The 21951-nt window shown below is 38.6% G+C and overlaps 1 protein-coding gene across 2 annotated transcripts in view; it reads right to left on the bottom strand.

The window, feature by feature from the left end:
- The window catches only part of STK32A (serine/threonine kinase 32A), a 139643-nt gene extending 119601 nt beyond the window's left edge, over window positions 1-20042 (bottom strand). The window contains exons 1-2 of one of the 2 annotated variants that reach the window (XM_077137348.1): window positions 19934-20042; window positions 15044-15191 (exon numbers count right to left, since the gene is read on the bottom strand). In XM_077137348.1, coding sequence (XP_076993463.1) covers window positions 15044-15095 — 52 coding nt within the window. In that variant the 5' untranslated portion in view covers window positions 15096-15191; window positions 19934-20042. Of the gene's footprint in view, window positions 1-15043; window positions 15192-19039; window positions 19174-19933 lie in introns of those variants that run through there. The other variant, XM_077137347.1, reaches the window with a different exon arrangement.
- Window positions 20043-21951: the final 1909 nt, after the last annotated feature.

Raw genomic sequence — 21951 nt, 5'->3', positions numbered from 1 at the left:
GTTTCTTCTTGTTTCTATCCCCTTTTGCATATTTATCATTCTTCACCATCATATAAGGATAAAGGCAGCCCCATATGGCAGATGCCTTAATGACTGAATTCTAAGTATCACCTTTGGACAAATGGTATAAAACCTCCACAAATCTTTCCAAATGCAGTTTAAGTAGATATCCATACCAAAAATTATCTGTACCAAAAATAACCCTATCTAAATAAACCAATTAAAATGTTTGAATATTCTGCAATTGTGATAACTCTAAAATAAGGATTTTCCATCTCTGCCTGCCACCTACACCAAATTTTTTTTCAGGGTTAAAGTGTTATTAAAAGTCATTACACACTTGCAATCTAAGAACACAACAGTATTTTAGCATTTAACTATGTTTAAAACTATACATATATTTGATTTTATGCCCATGGAGAGTTCTATAGCCATTAAAGTATATTTACAGTGAATCAAAAAAAAATAAGAAATTGGGATAATGATATAAGTGAAAATGAGGATACAGAGGTCCATAGAGTATTACAAATAGATAAAACATTTTTATATACATACAGATTAAAAACTTGAATTCATTTTTCAAAAAGGTTCGTGCTGAGGATGCAACAGTAAACAAAACTGACAAAAATTCCTGTCTTCATGGAGTTTGTTTTCTAGTGAAGGGAAAATACAAGCAACAAAGCAAATAAGTTAAGAAATGAAGAAAAATAATTTGTACAAGGAATCCAGAATCAAGATGGGATGTTTCCTTTTACAACCCTCCAAATATCTACAGGGGTTAATTTTGGGTAGAGATATAATGGGTATTATCTTCTTAATTTTAGTTGCCAGGTTTTCTACACTTTTCATATATTACTTTTATAATTATAAACTTGCTTTAAAATGTATGTTAAAACATACATCTCCTAAGGTTAACTACAATAATACCCATCCTCTAATATTTGATACCTCCCAAAATGTTGACTGTAAGGGATGTTGAGACCAGAGTCCTACTTACTGAAGAAAGTTAATAACGTTAAGAACTACAGAATTTTTTTTAATGCTTCAATTAACTGTTATTTTAGAACACTTTTCCTTGCATGCTATATCCTGGACTGAAAATGAAAAAGTAGACAAAATGACACGGATGTCAATATCTTGTAATCAAGATTAATCAACAAGGTATCATACAAAATTAGGATTTCCTTGTAATTCCTTTAAAAAAAAATGTGGAAAGCAGTAAAGATGAGGAGAATGAGGATGATGAAGGTCATTGAAATTTACACCCTTGGAATCAAAATAGGTAGAGGGAGACAAAGCTCAACGGTGGTGAAAATATGGACGATTAACTCCAGGGAAGAAAAGGTGTCTTGTATCAAATTCCAAAAATTTCAGTAATAAAGCTATTATGTGAGTTATAGAAGATATGAAATTAATGTCATGAAAATGAAATTACTCTTAACTCTCCGAGAAGGGGATTCAGTGCCAGGCATATAGTGGCCATTACAGGAAACATGATTGAAGGACAAGTCCTATACTTATGGAAAAAATTGTTTCTAGTTGGCCCTCCTGGAAGAACATATAGAAGTCGAGTAAAGGAAACTGATATCAAGATTGAGGATCTAGCCATGTGACTCCATGGTCCCAGGCCAATGGCTGAACCTTCCTGCATCCTTGTCCTGCCATGTTTAAACTGCAGACTAAGCTGATGATAAAGTGCGCCATGGTTGTTGGACAGCTCCACAACCACACATAACATGAAAGCTTCCAAGTCGAACTGTGGCATCTGTACGTGATCAGTAGAGCCTCCATTGTGTGCCTGGATTAGGATGACGAGAAAAACTGAGAAAGTATTTAAGGCTTAAATACTCTTAAGGAGGCTCAGACTCATGAAGGGAGAAATTTTCTGATGGCAGGAAAGGTTTCAAGGAAAAAACCCCACGTTTTCTATGCTGTACATAGCATTCTTCAGAGATAGCTTTGTGTATTTGTGCAGTGATATCTCTTTAAAATATATATTGCCCTATGGGAGTTAGGAATCATCATCCCTATTTTATGGAAGGAATAAATGAGGCTCAAAGTTAAATATACTCAACACAGGAATTAAATGAGAATGAGGATTTCAATCCGTGTCTGTCTTATGTCCAAGTTCATGTTCCTTTCTCTATCGCCACTTCAATATATTTCATAATCACTTAAAGTTCTTGGCAGGGCTAGCTGTACAATTTGTAGGGCCCACTGCAAACTGAAAAAGTGAACCCCTTTTCAGAAAAGTGGGAAAAGTGTCATTGAAGTTACATATTAAGCTTTTTCCTTTCTTCTTTGAGGTATCTCTCCTTAGGCTCTTAAAATTTTAAATCTACTATCTAATGACAACAGGAAATTTTCAGTTAGCATAATTCTACCGTTCATCTCTATTGTGTATTGCCAGTGTTAAATGCAAGTACCAGAGCATTTAACTAACGCAGAATCACAGAAATAACACAATTCAGATTTCAAGGCTAATCCTCAGAAGGTGCCTCTAGTTGGCCAGAAGAAAACAAGACTCAGGAAGGTTGGAAGGAGGGAGAGAGAATTCACACCCTCCCCCCAGTCCCCAGCCCTGGCCCTGCCAGGAAGAGAGTCAGCTGGGGGGACACCAGGCATGAAGATGCTCCGGGGGCAAGTGCCCTTACAGGTACCCTCCCACCCACATATGGCCATTGTCCCATTGGGGCTTACAAAACACAAATGGAAAGATAAAACTAGGAAGGGTTTCAAGATAGCCACTGCAGAGCATTCAAGGCTCAGGGCTCTGAGTACAAAGTCCTGTGTGACCACACTGGCCAAACACCCGTAAAACCAGCCTTGGTCTTGGTCACATGACAAATTTCTACCCTTTATATTAGATAACTCCCATCTGCATAGACAAGGTCTAGTGCTTCCTTTAAAAAACAAACAAACAAACAAAAAAATCCCTCCCTTGACAGCATATTTAGTTTCAGCTACTGTCTCATTTCTCTGCTTCCCTTCAGATAAAACTTTTTGAAAACTTTCTCTACACTTCTCTACTTCCTCACCTCCCTTCATTTCTAAGTCACTGTGGTATGACTCACATCTACACGGTATCACCAATATCCTCTATTGACAAATTTAATAGATATTTCTCACCCTACTCATTGACATGGAGTATTCAAACACAAGGGACTCTTCCTTCCTTCTTGAAACACTCTTCATTCTTAAATTTCAGGACATGTTTTTTTTAGTCTGTTCCGTTTTCAATTTCCTTAGCTAGATTGCTTTTCTCTACTTGACTTTTAAATAGTAAGACTTCTCTTTTCTTTTTTCCTTCCAAACTCTCAAGATAGACTTGCCAATCTCACAGAATTATGATAACCTATGTATTTATTGCTCCATGCCAGACTTCTCCATTCATCTCTGCACACTCGATCCCAACCCCTACTTGACATCATCATTTAGATGTCTCACTGTCACTTTAAACTTAACACACTGAAAACATAACTCTTGACTATGCATAAGCATGTCAAAAGCTGCTCAGCCCTACTTCTATCTTCAGTAAAATGTCATGTACGTGACTATATTCAAGTCAAAAACCTAGGTTTTTGATTTTCTTCCCCTCCCCTATCCAAGCCATCAACAATTCCTAGTTATTCCATATTTAAAATAACTCTTGAATCGGCTCCATCTCCAGTTAACCCAGGTGCACAGATAAGTATGACTGTCCTCATTAAAACAAACCACCTGTAATTTTTTCCATCTTGGCTATTTATTCTCTACACAGCACTTACTAAAAGCTAGAATTACCTTATTTGTGTTAGTCTGTTTTCACCATTAGGATACAAGCTCAAAAACTGTTTTGCTGGGCGGGCCGCGGTGGCTCAGCGGGCAAAGTGCTTGCCTGCTATGCCGGAGGACCTCGGTTCGATTCCCGGCCCCAGCCCATGTAACAAAAAACGGAAAAACAAAATACAATAAAACAAGAAAATGTTTAAAGATGTTTCCCTTTCTTCCTTCCTTCCTTCCTTCTCTCTGTCTTTCCTTTAAAAAAAAAAAAAAACTGTTTTGCTCACCTTTATAATCCCAGGACGTGAGGGGGAGGTGGTGCCTAGTAAACATCACTTGTTTAAGTGGCTCTCTGACATTTGTGTTTCACAGATGATTAGTCTGCCCCCCCCCCAACTTCACCCCACCAAAGCTAGGGGAGAAAAGGGAAACTGATATAGGATTATTTTTATTTGCCATGCAAGGGCATCAAAAAATTAAGCTGATTATTATAATGATAACAATAGCTAATTTATTGAGGAATTACCACATCAGGCACTATGCTAAGCAATGTATATGGATAATTTCTTTTTAGTCTTATAAAATCTCTATAATGCAGATACTGTTCTTATCCCCTTCTTGTAGATGAGAGAACTGGGGAATCAGAGAGGCAAGCTGCTTGCCTAATTTCTCACTATGGAAAAAAATCCTACTTTACCACCTTAAATACTAAACACCAAAATATACAAAGAAAGAATATAATTTCAGAGTTTAAAATTTATGGTTTCATGAAAAGTTAACTACCTTGCCTCTTATTATTTTTTTTTTTTCTTTTCACCACAGACTAAGTAAAATTTTGTTATAAGTTGGCATTCATCCCAAGACTAGTATCTGGGAGCCACTGATTGAATCTTAAACTATCTGCCACTCCGGTACAAGCTAAGATTAAAGGTAGCCTAGGCTCTAGAACATAATGATTTTAATCCACTGATGAAAAATGACTCAACTGGCTCCCCAGCCCTCTATCATCTCGAAAAGCTGGCAGCAAATGGCTGCCACCAATATCACTGACGCCACTAATAAAGGAGCCTGGAGAGGCCTTTAAGAATATAACTGGGACTGCTCCAGAGAAGCAGCCTCCAAGCACAACTGATGGCAGCTGTTTGCATTGTCAGCACTTCCCTTTTATGAAACATGGTGCCCCAGGGAGTCTGGGTTTTACTGACATCTCCGTGTTGTTGGTGCCAAGACCAAGCCATGGGCACCAACAGCTTCTTTTTGCTGCTGCTTGGACCCAGAATTCATGGGTTTGCTCAGAAGTCAGAAATACACAAACTGTTTCTTAAGAACAAATCACAAAAGGAACACTGTTGGCTGCATGGAGTCCGGGGGTAGGGGAATCTAACTTCTCAACTATGGGATATTCCTCAGTTAAATGTTCTTAGTAGGAAACAAATTCTACCTAGTTATATTTTTATTGCGTTGAAGGTTCAATCATTTTCATGAACCCAGCCTATATGGCCACCAGTTAACATATATTTTTAAAATCATACATTTTATTCTCAAAAACACAAGGTTTATTGGTCCAAGTACTTCCACTGGTTCAAATCGATCAGCCAAAGGAGTCGGTGAAGAGTGACTTTATTAAGCATCTACCAAGAACAGATACCCTTTTCCTTGCCAAGACTCTGGATTTAAGGCCTGGAGGTCATGCATGACAATGAGAGAGTTTTCTAAAGCAGGTAAATAAATGTCTGCAGGATGCTTTGGAGCAAGAGTTGTGGCCAGTAGGTCATTACAGCTTACACGTGTCTTTTGACCTGGCTTAGAAAAATGGCTTTTACATTTTTAAATGGCTGAAAAAAAAGTCAAAAGAATGTTTCATGACAAATTATATAAGACTAAATTTTCAGTATTCATAAGTAAAGTTTTACTGTGAAAGTGCCACGTGTTTATGCTTTGTCTGTGGCTCTGTCACACTACAACAGCAGTGTTGCCTGGCTGTGACAGACCACCTGGCCTACAAAACCTAAAATATTTACTATATGACTGGCCTCTCACAGAAAATGTTTGCTAATATCTGCTTTAAAACGTTCTCAGAAATAGGCAACGATGTAGGGTACTCAATTATAAAACGAGGTTAATTTTGTTTTACTATAAATAGGCTTCAGGAAGGAAGATCAATTCAGAAAAAAAATGAAACTGGTGCTAGGCTATTGCATTCAAAATATAAAACCATAAGCCTGCTAGTCCTTTCATCATATAACTACACTCAGTGTCCTATTTTAATAATATGATACCATTGTTGAATTTTTATGTTTGTGTTTTCAAATGAAACATCCATGAACAGTCACATTGTAATGCAGAGTTGAAATTCCCGTATAATTCACAGGACCTGAACTGGTGGGCTGATGGCTAACTTTAATCACAAACATGCTTGGTGGCATTTTCTTTTCTGAAAAATTAAACCATGACGTGGTATGTGCATTTTTCCATTTACCATAGACACCAGCATTCTCGTGTCCTCAAACATGGCCAACTTCCCTCACTTATATTACCTAGCTGATTTCTGAGGGTAATAATAGGCTTCTGGATAGCTAGGAGTTCTCTGGAAGTTGTTGAACATCTTGTTCTGGCGTAACATTTTATATGTGAATGGATCGTTCAAAGTAGAAATGGAGAGAGTCCCCACCAAATAATCCTTCCTTTCATTTTTATACTAATCCCTGAGATAATATTTGGATGAAAGTCTCCATTTACACAATTTATTTCTAAATACAGTCTCCTACCTCCTAACATTGCATCATTTACATCCTTTGGGAATAGACTAGATTGATATACAATTGTTTAGGGATCCCTCTGGTAGTTTCCATGGCTGAAAAGTACTAAGAGCTGCCCTAGGCAATACGAGATTTCAGTTTACCTAGTGAAGATGTTTGGAACACAGCCACTTTCAGTCAAAACACAATTTGATTTGGTCTTTCCAATATTAAATCAATGAAAGTCTGTCCTGATTTTATTTAAACCCAGAGTGCTTTCAAGAATGTTATAAGTTAAAGGTCATTACATAGCTCTGCCCTCAAACTCCCTCATCTATTTTCAAAGCTTGGTTTTTATCAGATTTTGGTATAACATCATAGAAACTTTTCAGGAGTCCTGGCTTTGGCTGAAAGTGTCAAAATTGACATTTTATTGATATTTTCAAATCATCTTCTGCCATTACTCTATTTTAAAGGTTAAAAGTTAAATGTGAAGGTGTGCAGAATTCTTTTTCTGTGTGCCATTGACATTATTCTGCATAGTTCTTTCTTTTTTAAACTTTTATTGTATAGTATAACGTATATACAAAGCAAAGAGAAAAAAGCAATAGTTTTCAAAGCACTCTTCATCAAGTGGTTACAGGACAGATCCTAGAGTTTGTCATAGGTTACCATACCGTCATCTCAGATTTTTCTTTCTAGCTGTTCCAGAACATTGAGGCTAGAAGGAATATATAGGTATATATGTATGTATACGCATGCATGTATATATATATATATTTAACTTTTTATTGTATAACATATACAAAGCAAAGAAAGAAAAAAGTAATGGTTTTCAAAGCACTCTTCAACAACTAGTTACAGGACAGAACCCAGATTTTGTCATGGGTGACCATATTATCATCGCAGATTTTTCCTTCTAGCTGCTCCAGAATATAGGAGGTTAGAAGGAATAAACATTTTTTTATCACAATCGATCTTTTTTTAAAATTTTTTGTGAATAATAACATATATACAAAAAAGTAATAAATTTCAAAGCACAGCACAGCAATTAGTTGTAGAACAGATTTCAGAGTTTGGTATGGGTTACAATTCCACAATTTTAGGTTTTTACTTTTAGCTGCTCTAAGATACTGGAGACTAAAATATCAGGTTAGTGATTCAGCACTCATATTTCTTTGTTAAATCCAACCTTCTCTGTATAACTCCATCATCACCTTTGATTTTTCTATCCCACTCTTTAGGGGTATTTGGGCTAGAGGTATGTGTGCTACGACCATTGTAACTTTTTCATGTTGGGAGGGGCTGTCAATAATATGGAGATAGGGAGCCGGAACTAGCTGATGTTCTGGAGAGGCTGGGCCCTCTGCATTTCAGGACTTATCTCATCCAGGGATTCATCTGGAGGTTGTAGGTTACTGTAAAGTTACCCTAGTGCATGGAACCTTTGTAGAATCTTATATATTGCCCTAGGTGTTCTTTAGGACTGGCTGGAATGGTTTTGGTTGGAGTTTGGTAAGTTACCATAGATAGCAATGTGTGACGGAAGCTTGCATAAGAGTAACCTCCAGAGTACCCTCTCGACTCTATCTGAACTCTCTAAGACACTGATACTTTCTTAGTTATACTTCTTTTTCCCCTTTTGGTCAGGATAGAATTGTTGATCCCATGGTGCCAGGGCCAGACTCATCTGGGAGTCATCTCCCGCGTCACCAGGGAGACTTTCACCCCCGGATGTCATTGTCCCATATAGTGGGGAGGGCAATGATTTCACTTGCACAGTTGGGCTTAGAGTGAGGCTACATCTGAGCAACAAAAGAGGTCCTCCATGAGTAACTCTTAGGCATGCCTATAGGTAGTCTAAACTTTTCCGCTACCTACATAAGCTTCACAAGAGGAAGCCTCAAAATCAAGGGCTTGGCCTATTGATTTGGGTGTCGCTAATGTTTGACATAGTATCAGGGGGTTCCCTGATGTTAAAGTTTAATAGTTCCATATTTTTCCTCTCATCTGTCAAGAGTATTTGCCAATACTTTTTTATCATCTGCTTAATATATTCCAGTATGTATCCAGGCATTACATTATGCTATACAGGATTAAAGGCCCTCATCCTTACTCTGGGCTTCCTGTGTTTCAGTTGTTCAACTGAGCTGTGCAGATAGGTTGAGTTAGATTATGTGCTACAGAAAATTTAGGTTCCAGACAAAAGCTTCTTCCTTAGGTCTCAAAGAATAGGTACGATTCTAAATCTGCATAGTTCATTTTATTTCTACTGGGATTTTTGCACCAGTCACTGCCATTAAGTTTATATCTGGATAAGTTTACATCTTCATACAACAGAAGTCTTTTATACCCCAAAGTTCTTCACTTCCATTCTCAATAAAGATGAGAGCGTTGGAGCACCGAATTGTCTGAACATTGAAACTGGCTCGCAGTTTTAGTTTTTCAACCTCGGTAGCTATACGAGAAAAATGGAAATTTCTACAGTTTTGCATAGGATAAAAAGGTTGTTAGCATGATTATTTTAGTAATCAACTATTGTCCACAGTTTGTTTATAAAACAGTCTTTGAACGAAAATGTTTTTAATTCAAACAATTAGGGAGTCATGGATTATCTCCAAATCTGCTTCCTACTTGGACTAAGTGGCATTTTCAGGAAGTATAACTTTGGATTGGGAACGTGAAACATTCCAAAATTAGGCTGAACTACCTGTGTTTTTATCCATTAGTCTGAATAGATATGAACTGTTCTATGTGAAGAATTTGTGGTGAGACTTTAAAAAGGAGAATGACTATACCTCAGCCATGGAAAATGTTGCATATAATAATGTATCATTGAACTAGAAAAAACAAGTGAAGAAATAATGTTTCTAACAAAAAAAGTAGATGTGACCCCAAATTATGATTCATGGCACATTTTATACCACAACATATTAAGGTTTTCCACAGAAATTGTTTCATTTTAAAATTGAAAAATATCCGAATACTGAGATTTCAATGTGGTGAGACTTCTAAGAGTTTTTAATACGCAAATAAGCCTTGTGAATCTGCCCTCTCCTAAACGCACACGCATAACTCACTGTTCAGAAAATAAGCCCAGTGGAAGCAAAGTGACCTCTTTGAGGCATATTTTCTTGGCCTCCCAATTTGTTTCTCCTGACTCAGCAATCCCTTTGGAGGGGGAAACAAAACTCTTAAAAGTCAGAAGTTTGTTGCCAAAAGCTATTGGATCTGTCTGAATTTATTTATGACAAATGCCTTTCCTAAATGTTAGGCTGACCAAGATGATTTAATTTTTTAAAAAGTCAAGTCTAGCTAGAGAATTTTGCCTCTCATGTTTCTAATCATTATGATGCAAAATAAATAGAATGAAGACAATGTCACTCAAGTTTGAAAGAGAAAAGTCTGAAATTCATTTGGCTTATTCAGCTGGATAAGAATATGCAGTGCGTAGACATTAAAACAGAAGAGATTCTCAAAGTCCTTCATTGCTGGAATCAACTCAGTAACTTCCCATTTTTTTGGATTGGAAATCTGTGGCCAATTTTCTTGGCCCAACATTTTGAAGGACTCTATTGCTTCTGTAACTAAAGAAGATGTAGGAAAATTGGAAACGACTTCATATCTTAGGAAAAGAGTGTTGCCAAATGAAAGTAGAACATTGAGTTTTCAGCAAGCCCAAGAAATAATGAAATAATTGAGCTCTCTGAAATTCAGGGCATTGGTAAACTCCTTGGAACTCCTTTCTAACCAAGGCCAACTTTTCTTAGCAACAATATCCCAGAAGAATTCGATTGTTGTCTTTTAGTTTAAGGAAGCCAACTTCATCATTTCTACATTCTTCGTAAAAATTTGAAAGATAACTTAGTGATAATGGTTTCAAGACCCTCTTTTGCCTAGACTGCAAATAAGATTACTTTTTCCTGTTTCCTAAAGATTTTTCCTAAATTAGCCTGAGAATTACAATGATTAGAATTTTTAAATGCTGGGACTCAAACACAACACAAAATGAAATAAGAACATTATACTGTGATGTAGGAAAGAAAGCAGATATAAAGAAAAAGCTTAAAGGCATTAAAGCAAGAATCACTTATGTTCCTTCCTTTCTTTCAGAAAATTCAAAATTACCTTATGTTAATTATTTCTCAGAATATCCATATGGTAGTTGGGTATGAGGAAATTTTACTGTACGTATTGATCAAATGGGATTACTTTAATAGTCAGCTTTAGGCTTCTATCAGAAAAAGTAAATATCATTGATTTTCGGCCCAATGAGTTCTTGATTTTTGTCTTAAACAAAAATACAGTCACACTAGGTGGTACAGACAAGAAACCAGATGAGGCCATGTTTCTGTGCAGTCAGTAACTTAGTTTCTTTTAAAGGGAAACCACATAGGATTTCCAGGGTATAAAGTTTACCATTCGCTCAATCTAATTCCATTGTTGGGTTCAAGAATAAGTCATGTTGACTATGGCATCTACACTTAACATTTGATCAATTTTATTTCACAAGTTAAAAATACTTCAAAGAATTTAAGCAAAGAGACTCTGCTAGAAATATTAACATTTATTGCATGGCTACTTTATGTGAGAAACCTTGCTAAGTGTTTTAATAGCATTATTTCATTTAGACCTCACAATGACCCAATTAAGTACACCTAATTATTACATGCATTCTTTTTACAGATAAAATGAGAATTACAGAGGTTAAATAACTTGGCCAAAGGAAATCTCTTTTCAAACTAATTCATTCGTAATTTAGGTTTGGAGATTTTTTTTCATAGTATTTCAAGTCCGTTTAGAACACTTGAGAATTAGTCAAATAGACTCTAGTGTCTGACAGATGTTCACCAGGCTATGTTCCTTTTTGATCCTTCTTATTAAAAAAACTCAAATCACTAGTATGTGGCACAGCTGAGGTTTGAGCCTGTGCATGTCTTTTCAATGCCAGAGCCTGTGGTCATAACCCATCACAGGTGGCTCACTCACTAGTTATTAAAGAACATAAAGTAATGATGATAATCTGGGCTTGCACTAAAATGTGAAAGTTAAAACCACAAAACATAAAGGTAGCAAGCATAAGTTAGGATATCCTATGTGAAAAATGACATGGTAATGAGAGGAAAACACTTTATTCTGTTCAGCAGTACTATAACTCTTACAAATTGTTTTCACTAAAGGAAGATCAATATCAGTAACTCATGTAATGATCCTTTCGAGCTTAGATATTAGATGGTACAACATGAAAAACCAAGTATCAGGATGAATTCTAGCAAGAATAGCTCATATCAAGGGACATCGAATAACATCTTGTTCCTTAATTACCTTCAAAGTGAATCAAAATCCACTTCCATGAGAAGGAAATCTCGAGATATTTGTTGGGAAAATTTCTAATTTTCCACTTAAATCTATGTTTTGAAAATATTAAACAGTTTGAAGGAAATATTAAACAATTCTTCATCACATTGGGATTCCTTTCAGCAATATTTTAAAAATAATTAAATTGGCTCACTTTTGTGTCCTAGATTCTCAAATTGATTATTTATACAAAAATATGGAGATGAAAATGATATAGGCATTAATATTCTTTGATTAGTCAGTGTTTTTTTATTTGTTCTCTTCAAAGCAATCAAATAAGTTTTTTTTCGTGTGCTCAATCCAGAGCTTTACAAAAAGCCAAAGCAAGCTTATAGAATTTGCTAACAAAAATACAAAAGAGAGCTCTCCAGAATGGCATACTTTTCCTCAAAAACTCAATGATATAGTAAGTAAGCAAGTTAAAGTGGCAATTAAACACAATGCTTTGTGATGGGTTATGACCACAGGCTCTGGCATTGAAAAGACATGCACAGGCTCAAACCTCAGCTGTGCCACATACTAGTGATTTGAGTTTTTTTAATAAGAAGGATCAAAAAGGAACATAGCCTGGTGAACATCTGTCAGGGAATATTATGATACTCATCAGGGAATATTATGATAGAGGCATCAATTCCAAATTTTGTCATTTGGAAACTTCACTTGTCTTCTGTACTTTTCTCATGTTGTTGTATGGTTATCTTATCTTTCATGCTTTGGTTCAAATATCATCTCCCAAGAAAGGCAACCCAAACCACACCTCTTCTAAAGTGACCTCCCTGCCATTACCATAAAATTTCCCATAAAATTACTGACTCATTTCCTTAACACAACCTGAAGTTATCTAGTGTATGGATCTATTTATTCATTTATTTTGGTACGCCTTCGACCATTAGAACAGGGCTGCACAATTCTTTTTACAGCTCTACTGTTCATATCTAGTAGAGTGACAACAGTCTCATAGTAGGTGGACTTGCCCTTCATTTTTCTGCTGCTTTGCAACTGTGTATGTAACTGGATTCAGAGCCTAGTCCTCCAAAAAGGACAGACATATTGCTATACTCATTTCTTCACTTTATAGGTATGCAGTGGACTTGTTTCAGTGGCCCAGGTGGTGGCAGTGGGGAAGGGAGGGTTGGCCAACAGAATGCTGTGATCTTAGAGGCTATTAAGAAAGACCTGCTTAATTCTTAAGTTTAATGCCCCTTTGATCTGGTTTTGCCAAATTCTCTTGCAGTTATTAATAAAGTGTACCTTATTTTCCATTTGCCACAATCTCTTGGGTGTGTAGCTCCCTTAGGCACCCTGTGAGCAGAAGGGCTGGCTGAATCAAGGAAGATTTAGGCATTTCCACATTTTCTCATCATAATGTTCTCCTAGTACTCTAAATTGATGCATATCCTAGTAGGTTACAAGCATGAGGCTGGTCTCTCTTACCTACAGTGTTCTCTGAGAACAAGCCTCATGCACATTAGCCCTGAATCCATAGTAAACACAGTGAACTGAACAATTGAAAACCAGCCCTACTTTTTCCATTTTAGAGATAGAAAAGTCAAGTAACATCATTTATCTCTAAATCCTTGTTTTTACCACTATGTAAAACAAAGCAAGGAAACAAAAGCAGAAATGGAAAACAGAATTTTCTTAAAACCGTTTCCTAACTATATAATTAATTTCAGGGTTCCTTTGCAGTATTTTGCATAAATAGTAATGATGTACCTCTAACTTGATATCAAATAGTTGAGTGCAAAGCATTCTGATCAGTCAGATACTTTGTTTGTAAAAGTGTAACCATATTCTGAAGATTCAAATACTATAATTGTGGTAGGATCTATATGTCCCCTAACCATGGCAGATGGCTGGGTCTCCCCTTCTTTTGAAATAAAACAGAACTCACTTATAGAAGATGATAAACTAAATTTCTGGTCTTCTTTGTTGCTAGATTTGTGCCTATGAATGAAAATGACATGCAACATCCAAATCATATTCTTAAAAGGTCACACCTCCCTTCCTTTCCATCTTTTCTCAGTGGCTGGTATTTGGATGTGGTGTTGCCCCATCATGGGTTATGAGGGTGATGGCAAAACTCCAGGGATGGGAGGAGAAACAGAAGCAAGCTAGTCCGGCCCAGAGTCCCTGATCCCTTGGAGCCACATATCAGCCTGGATTATTTATGCCCAAATAGTTATGCGAGAAACAGAGTAGGTCCTTGTCATTAGCCAAACTAATATTCTAATGAGCACAATAGCCTTTCCTTGATGATTCAGAAGCTGCTTCATAATTTTTGCAAAATGCCTTTAGGATCTCAGAACCACACACTTTTAGAGTTGGAAGGGGCCTTTGAGAGTACCCTATCCTCTCACTTGATTGATGTGGAAATAGAAGATTGGGTGAATAAATAATACTTCTCAAGACTCATAGGTAACAAGAACTGCCGCTCGGATACCTTACTGATGCCTCAGTTCATTGTTCTTTCTCGTGGTCCACGTAACGTAACTCTCGAGCATGATGCTTCTGGAGGCACCATGTTGGGAGGCCTGGACAACTCTCAGACTCAGTGCCCTCCTTTTCTCAGACAATGTACAAGCAGCTGGCACCCTGCATGTGCTGACAAGGCTGCTCTGCCAGCCTTGGTGCCAGGGTGCCTCTCTGAAGGATGAAGGGAAAATCAGGGGCACTTGTGTCTACTTCTTTTCTCGCTGAGCCTGGCCTCGGAAGTTTTCCTCTTCTCAAAGCTGAGCTTTAACCTATGGCAACAGACTGTGGAATCCATCTGAAACCTAAAGCATGGCAGTTTGAAGCCCAAAGGATACCTGCCTTATGTGACTCTTTTGTTAGGAGTATCAATTACCATTCACATACAAGTTGATAATTTGCTATAATTAACAAAACACGGAGCTTCAGCTGACAAGGGAACAGCACAAAAAACAAACAATTTAATTTTAGGGTGTTCAATACACCACATTTATCTTTGGACAGAGTAGAACATTGGAAGAGTTGTGATTTAAGAATTGGCCCAAGATCCCAAGGAAAGTGGAAGGTAAGATCTGACCACTAGTGTACAAGGTCCTCTGGCTGACGCTTTGCAGGTCTACATTTTCCTTACAGGCCCTATTATCTTGCTTGCAATTCACTTATAACTCTAGGAACTTATATTTGAATTCTGCAAAATACTGCATATTTCTTACCATCTTCATTTTCATCAAACACTGGTGGTTTGCTTGAAGTGTTGGCCCCCATGGTCGAATCTGCTCAGACCTGGCTCCTGCAGTTACATTATCTTGGCAGGAACACTCATCATTCTTCAGAAGAAATCCTGAAGTCTTAACTAGATATCTAGTAGAGAAAAAGAAATGGTATCCTTAAAATGTGGTATACTCTAGGAACCCTGAATAGAGAGTGTGGTTGAAATATGAATCTAATTTGTACAACTGTAAGGGGAATACTTGTGCTTGAAGATGGTAATTTCAGAAATAACAGAATATCAGGTAACAGGACAGTAAACTACATGGCTTTACCCTCAGCAGGTCTGGACTTACAAAGTAGGAAGAAAGGAAGGTATTTTTCTTTAAAGGAAAGTTTAAAATGAGGTCAGCAATGCTTTATTTAGCAGTTATTAAATAAAAAAAAATCTCATGTCTCTATTTTTGAGAAAATACATTATTTAAAAACTTTTTCTGATGTGTGATCAACAATTTTAATTTTCTTTAGTCATAAAGATGCAGACTCCATCTCTTCTACCCTGGAAGGTAATAGCAAATGTAGAAGGAAAGACGTCTGGGTTTGGCTTTACCACACCAGCAAGCTGCAAATTTCTCCAAACATGTTTTTTTTTTCCCCCTTTTTCCTAAACTTGGAGATGATTGTGCTCCTTAACTCACAGGGTAGTTAAATATGACTTGAGACAGTATGTAAAGCATTTTCATAGCGTAAGTGCTCTGTAATTGTTGGCCCCTAGGAAGCTCAGAGTAACTGATATGCAAAAGCTAAAATGCTTTGCAAGATGCACACTTATGGCTTTGTTCCTTACTAAGCATAATGGTAAAGAATTTTAAATTCTCTGAAATTGGTAAGGAAAGTCAACATCTTGGGTTCTGGTCCTGAAACAAATTAATGAAGGCTTTGGGCCAGTGATTTAACCTCTTTCCTCTAAAATGGGAGAAATGACAGCATCTACCTTGGGAGTCACAAGTTCAGAAGCCTATGAGAGCCAGACAGGTTCTGCAAATGAGTGAAGTAACCAGGTCAGGCCTGGTAGGGACATTGGTGACATGGAGAATCCAGGCTCACTTCTAAAAGAGGTAAATGCTCTCAGATCTAAGAGATTACTGCCAGGAGGAAACATGGGCCAAGGGGGCAGATCTACGGATCCACCAAAAAGAGTAAAGATTGAGATTTCATACAAACTATTTTAAAATTCTGCCCAGCTATCAAGGCTGAGCAAATCTCATGCTTGTGACAAATATGACTAATGGGACATAGTTGATGAGGTAACGTATGTAAGCCAATTAACACAATGCCTGGCACATAATATACAAAGAATAAATGTTAGCTTCTGCTGCTTTTAATAGTAGCTGTGTTTTGTTTTCATGCATTATTTTTTAACATAACACCTGCTGATTGATTTCCTCTTGGACTTTTTTTTTTTTTTTTTTTTAAACACATGAAGGAAACAGAAGCAGAATTGAAGAACCTGGGCTAAAGATGAGCTACTGGAAATGAACTTGAGAGGCCCCTAGGCAAGTCTAGAAGTAAAGCTCATTTTCCCATTAGGGAAATGTAAGTAAAACCTTCATTTGGAAGGCAGACTCATTAAAGAAATGCTACTTTTCATACTAAAAGCCAACTACTGGCAAAGTGCCTTATGGACTTTACGGGGAATCATTAAATGGAGAGCAAAGAAAGAGTCAGCAATTAGGAAGCAACCAATTAAATTGTGGTGGGGAGGGGCCAGAGAACAGGTGGTAACAGGTGGCTGGAGTAAACACAGCGGGATTATTAAGAATCCAGAAGCTAGAACTCGATTGTCTCCCCAGGCTGGAAAGACAGAATGCTTTTAACTCCAGCTGGGAAGGGGGTAAGGAAGAAGCAAGTGGGTTCCCTTTGTGTTTTATTGGGGGGTAGAAAGAAGCAAATGGATGTCCTTGGTTTTTAATTGCATATAGAGTCTGAAACAAGTGGGGATTAGTGTAAGGGCTGAAGATGACATTAGAAAGAAGAAATTAGTCTTAAAGAGAATATTGATTTTCAGGAATTACGATGGATAACACTGCAGACTGAGGCTAAATTCTCTTTTATTTTGTGCTTAGAATGTGAGGTACATGTAGCTTTCACACCACACCTTGTCAATTCTACATTATTCTTTATATCTCAGGACCCTGTCAATCCTACATTAGCCTTTACATCTCAGGCTTTTCTTAAACAGCCTGTCTTCCTGCAACATAAGATGTGCCAACTATTGACCTCACAAGTTGTCAAATCAGAAAGAAATATTACCACTATTTCCCACATTTCAGAGGTTCATTCTCATACGCAGGCAGTTTTGTTCACCAAAGATCCAGTGATTTTTAGCAAGACGAGAATACCACAAACCAGGAACTGCTTCAGTGTATGCTTGAGGAAGGGGCAGTAGGATGAAAATATAGGGTGGCCTCTTAATAGCTCCTCCATCACACAAACACATGCACAATCCAGCTGAGAACTCTTTCTCTTTTTATTCTCACTTGGGTAGCCAAACTCATTAAAGTTCCCTCATATCCAGAAAGAAATCAACCTCTCTCTGGCTGGAAAAAAGAGAGGCATCCTTTCCATTCTGCCGAATAGGGCCAGTAGAGTCAAGGGCTGGTTCTCCAAATTCCACGCCCTGCCTGACCACCTAGTACCAACTCTGCAGTGTTATGTAAGCATTGTTTCAAGATGTTAAGAGGACAGTTAATGCTCTTGGAAATGAAAATCTTAAATGCAGGAAATAAAAGAGAGAGACCATTTTTCATGCAGGAACACAGGGAATTTTGAGATTCTATCCTGACTTAGCCATTTATCAGATTAACTACAGTTCAGTTCTTTAATGCCAACACTTGATCTTTGGCCTGTTCTTTTGGGGGTCTGACAACATGTGAGCTTCTCCAAGAAGCTAAACCTCCCTAGGAAAAGAGGAATCATACTCAAGAATTAGAAAACATAAGAAGTGTTCAAGAAAATTGCAACTTCTGATAAAACTGTTTAGGTTTTGTCGCATAGATGGAACTTATTTCGTTTGCCTTTGAAAAATAGAACTTAAATTCAGAAATATTGAGAAACATGGAAAAGTACCAGAAATATGGCAAACACCCCAAGTTAATAATACCCTATCGACTATCACTTGTCTAATCAACTTTGCTTCATCATTTTTAGTATATTAAACATTAAATATTATTTCCACTTTAACCCTGATGAACAACTAATTCTTCTTTCACTCTTTTCAGAGACAACCACCATCATAAATTTGGGATGTGTTTTGCAGTCTACTTTCTATGCACTCACATAAGTGACATTTATTTTAAAATAAATCACCTAAGTAGCATAGAGCACATACATTTTGCATGTCACTTGTATTTTACCATCACCATTTTGAGATCTAGGCAATGCTCATCTTTACAGCTCTGATTCCTGCTTTTTAAGTGCTGTATAGCAGTCCTTTGTATGAATACACCACATTTTATTTGTGCAAAAATATTCCAGTCCTTCAGCCTTGGCAGAAAAAATATTCCTGATGGAGATGAAGCCAGCCATCAAAGGCAGTGTTTGCTTGTTTAAAAGCTGGATGAGCAAAACAAGCAGAAACACCTCCACACGTCTTGATCCATCAAATACTTACTGATGTCTGAGTGCACCTAAGCCTGAGTGAGTGAGAGGGTGGGAAGGAGGAGTGGCATAGGATTGGACCCAGCCTGTACCCGGTTGTAGTGAGTTACCCTGACCTGCTGTCCTCGTCTTCTTTCTTTTCCTTTTTAACTTCCTAGGTTCCCAATAGTACTCTTAGTATCCAAGCTTATTTTTTTTAAAAAAAAGAATCTAGACCACCACTCACCCAGATCCTAGTACTTCCTTCACAGCTCCCAAGAAACCCAAGCTGATGATGCCACCAAAGGGGGAGAGGCTGACAGACTAACTGAGAAACAAAGAGAACAATGAAAGGCACCTACCTGCCTGGGCGCAGCGAGACTGCGAGGGCTGGGCTGGGGCGGGCACCTGCGCCCCTGAGGGTTCCGAGCACCGAGCGCGCGCGCAGCTCCCACAGGAGGGGCGGCCCCGGAGCCGGGGAGCAGAGCTGCCCAGTGGCGTCCACGGCTGACGCCTGCACTGAAATGGCCTGGCAGCTCCCTGGGGAGGGGCAGTGGCCTGGGGTCGGTGCGTCGCCAGCGGAAGTCGGGCGAGGCGGGAGGAGAGGGCTGCGGGCGCAGCTGGGAGCCCACGCGCAGGTCCCGCGGCGCCTTGGCCGGGACGTGGAAGGCGCCCGGACTCCCCGGACAGAAGCACGCTTCCCCTGGAGCGATCCTCCCCCAGCAAGACCCGGGCAACTCCGCGGAGGCAGACGTAGGAGCGGTGGATACGAGCCTGCAGATCCGAGATGGGGAAATTTGTCAAGGCTTGTTCCAGTAAGATTTTCCTTGGGGTGTGGGCGAAGACCTACCAGAGAGTTGCGAATGTTACAGAACACGCCCGGAAGTACCTTTAGCCATCGTGCTGTAGCAGGCTTTTTTGTTTAACTGCTGGGGCAATCGAAGCACAGAAAAGGAAAACACTTGTCCAGTATACAATAACCATGGAGAGAACCTCTTTTAAACTCGGGTCTCCCTGGCTCCCAACCCCCGATTTTCATGCATCTTTGTTGCACTCACTGTCAAGAGTGTAGGGATGGGGAAGGGGCAAGGGATACGGTGAAGATGGTGTCCCATTGGAAGTTTCTATATTCCCTACCATGACATGTCCTTGTACTTCCCCTTTGTAATACTCAACCCGATCGAGATAACGAATTGTCTTCCCTCTAACCCAAGAGTCCGCACAGCCAAGGGAGACCCAGCAGACGGGTTACTTACGGAGACGCGAGGATCTGTGACCATGGGCAGTTGTCGGGCGGGGAGGAACCTGGAGCTGTAAGTCTGGGGGTGGGATGGGCGCAGCTTCTAGCCGGCGCTAGCAGTTGTGTGGAAACGCCTGCCCAGGCTTGACAGATACTCAGATGTTTAAAGAGAAGCTGGACAATAGAACTTTTGTGTGAAATCTCCCATTATTTCTAAACACTGGCAAATTTGTAAAGTTTTAGAAACTGTGTTGGTCGAACAAACTGTATCTGTGACTGAAATGCCTTTTTGACTCCCACTTTTTAATGTCCATCTAGATTAAAATTCAATAGCCGAAACCATATTGACTTTATTCACCATTTTACTATATGCTCCTAGGACGGTGCTTAATTTCTTAAATATCTGTTGAAATTGTTGAAGGTGTTAGTGGTTATTTTATGGTCAAGAACCCCCTAATTTACTCATTAAACAAATATTTCACAGTAATTCCATTGTCTTATTATTACATAACCCTCCCATTTTCTTTCTTCATCTGAGTCATGGGCCACATCTACCCCACTATTTTAAAATTTGCAGTGTCCTTATCTTCCTTCAGCTATCCTAGGCACTCATTTTGCATGTGGGTGTCCTAGAGAAAAAGGGATTTGCCAAAGCCTCACAGTGAGTTGGGGCCAGAGCTTGGTAAAAAGCTACCTCCTCAGATGTTGCTCTTTCTACCACCTAATGTTGTCAACTCCTTAGGAAGAAACTGTCTGGAAGGAGAAGACTAGGACAGTACTTATAAATGAACATATAAAGTGGAATTTGAGACAAGTTCCAAAAGCTGGCTAAAGCAGCCAAGTTCAGAAAAGAAATAGAATTTTAAAGCAATTCATTTGGGGAGGGGGGTGGCGGGTGGCGGGTGTCTTTTCTAAGGAAAACATTGGCACCTGGCTAATTTTTTGTGTAACGCCCGGTAGTCTACAAAACACTTTATCTTTGCATTTGAGGTGCACTGCAAATTTACATTATTATTCACTGAGGAGAGAATGATACTCATTTTGGCACTGAGGGTGCTAAAAGTGCAATGAAAGTAGGCTGAAACTGGAACCTAAGTCCCTGGAAGCCTCTTCAACTTAGTGTTCTGGTTAAAATAAAGGGCATTGGAGTTAAGAAGTCTTTCATCCAATTTCCGGCTCCACCACTTAATAGCTCTGAGATGTTGGCCAAGCCATTTGAAAACCTTGAGCCTCAGTTTTTCAATCTCGGTAATGAGGATAATGGCCATCCATCCCTATCACCTCTGATGGCTGTTGGGTTAATTGAGGTAATGCACACAACAATACACCTGGATGGTGCTGAGTGACTGGGTAAATCCTTGGAGGCTGGAAACTGTTAAGATGATCATTTTTATTGAGTATGCTTCCAGGTTCAGCCCCAAATACTTCTCAACTCTATTATATAAATCTTTTTTCTATTGATAGTCACTTTTGCTTAAAATAAATCCAATCAGTCCAAATGTAATCGTTCATGAAAGGTTTGATATAACATAGAGAAACAGTATTCCTTCCTACTGAATCATGTAGTCTGTCAAAGGCAGCCCTGTTTCCGCATACTGATAATCTGTTTTAAGATCTTACTTGTTCATTTATTCATATTCTCTTGTTGGTGTTCAAAATGTTTACCATCTTACCTTAACCATACCTGTTGGAGAAACTCAGAGGAGACCTTACCGCTGAGTTGCTTGGGACTATCTAGGATAGACACTTAATGACAATCTCTGGATCCCCCTAGTGGCGAGGAGAATGAAATATGGAATAAACGAGTGAGGAAGTCTTGTCCAGATAATTCACTAACAGACTTAAAAAAAAAAAAAATTCATGCCATAACATAAATGTTAATGCTTAAGAAATGCAAACCATACCATGTCATTCTGAGCTTAAAATTGCCTATCAGGTCCCCCTACACTTGGAATAAATTGACGCTCTTTACCTAGTGGTCCAGGCCCCTCATCCTCTCCTTTCCCTGACAACCTGTCCAACTTCATTTGTCCA

This window comes from Tamandua tetradactyla, chromosome 20 (genome assembly GCF_023851605.1).
Source record: "Tamandua tetradactyla isolate mTamTet1 chromosome 20, mTamTet1.pri, whole genome shotgun sequence".
Taxonomy (NCBI): domain Eukaryota; kingdom Metazoa; phylum Chordata; class Mammalia; order Pilosa; family Myrmecophagidae; genus Tamandua; species Tamandua tetradactyla.
This window is presented reverse-complemented; position numbering and strand designations above follow the sequence as displayed.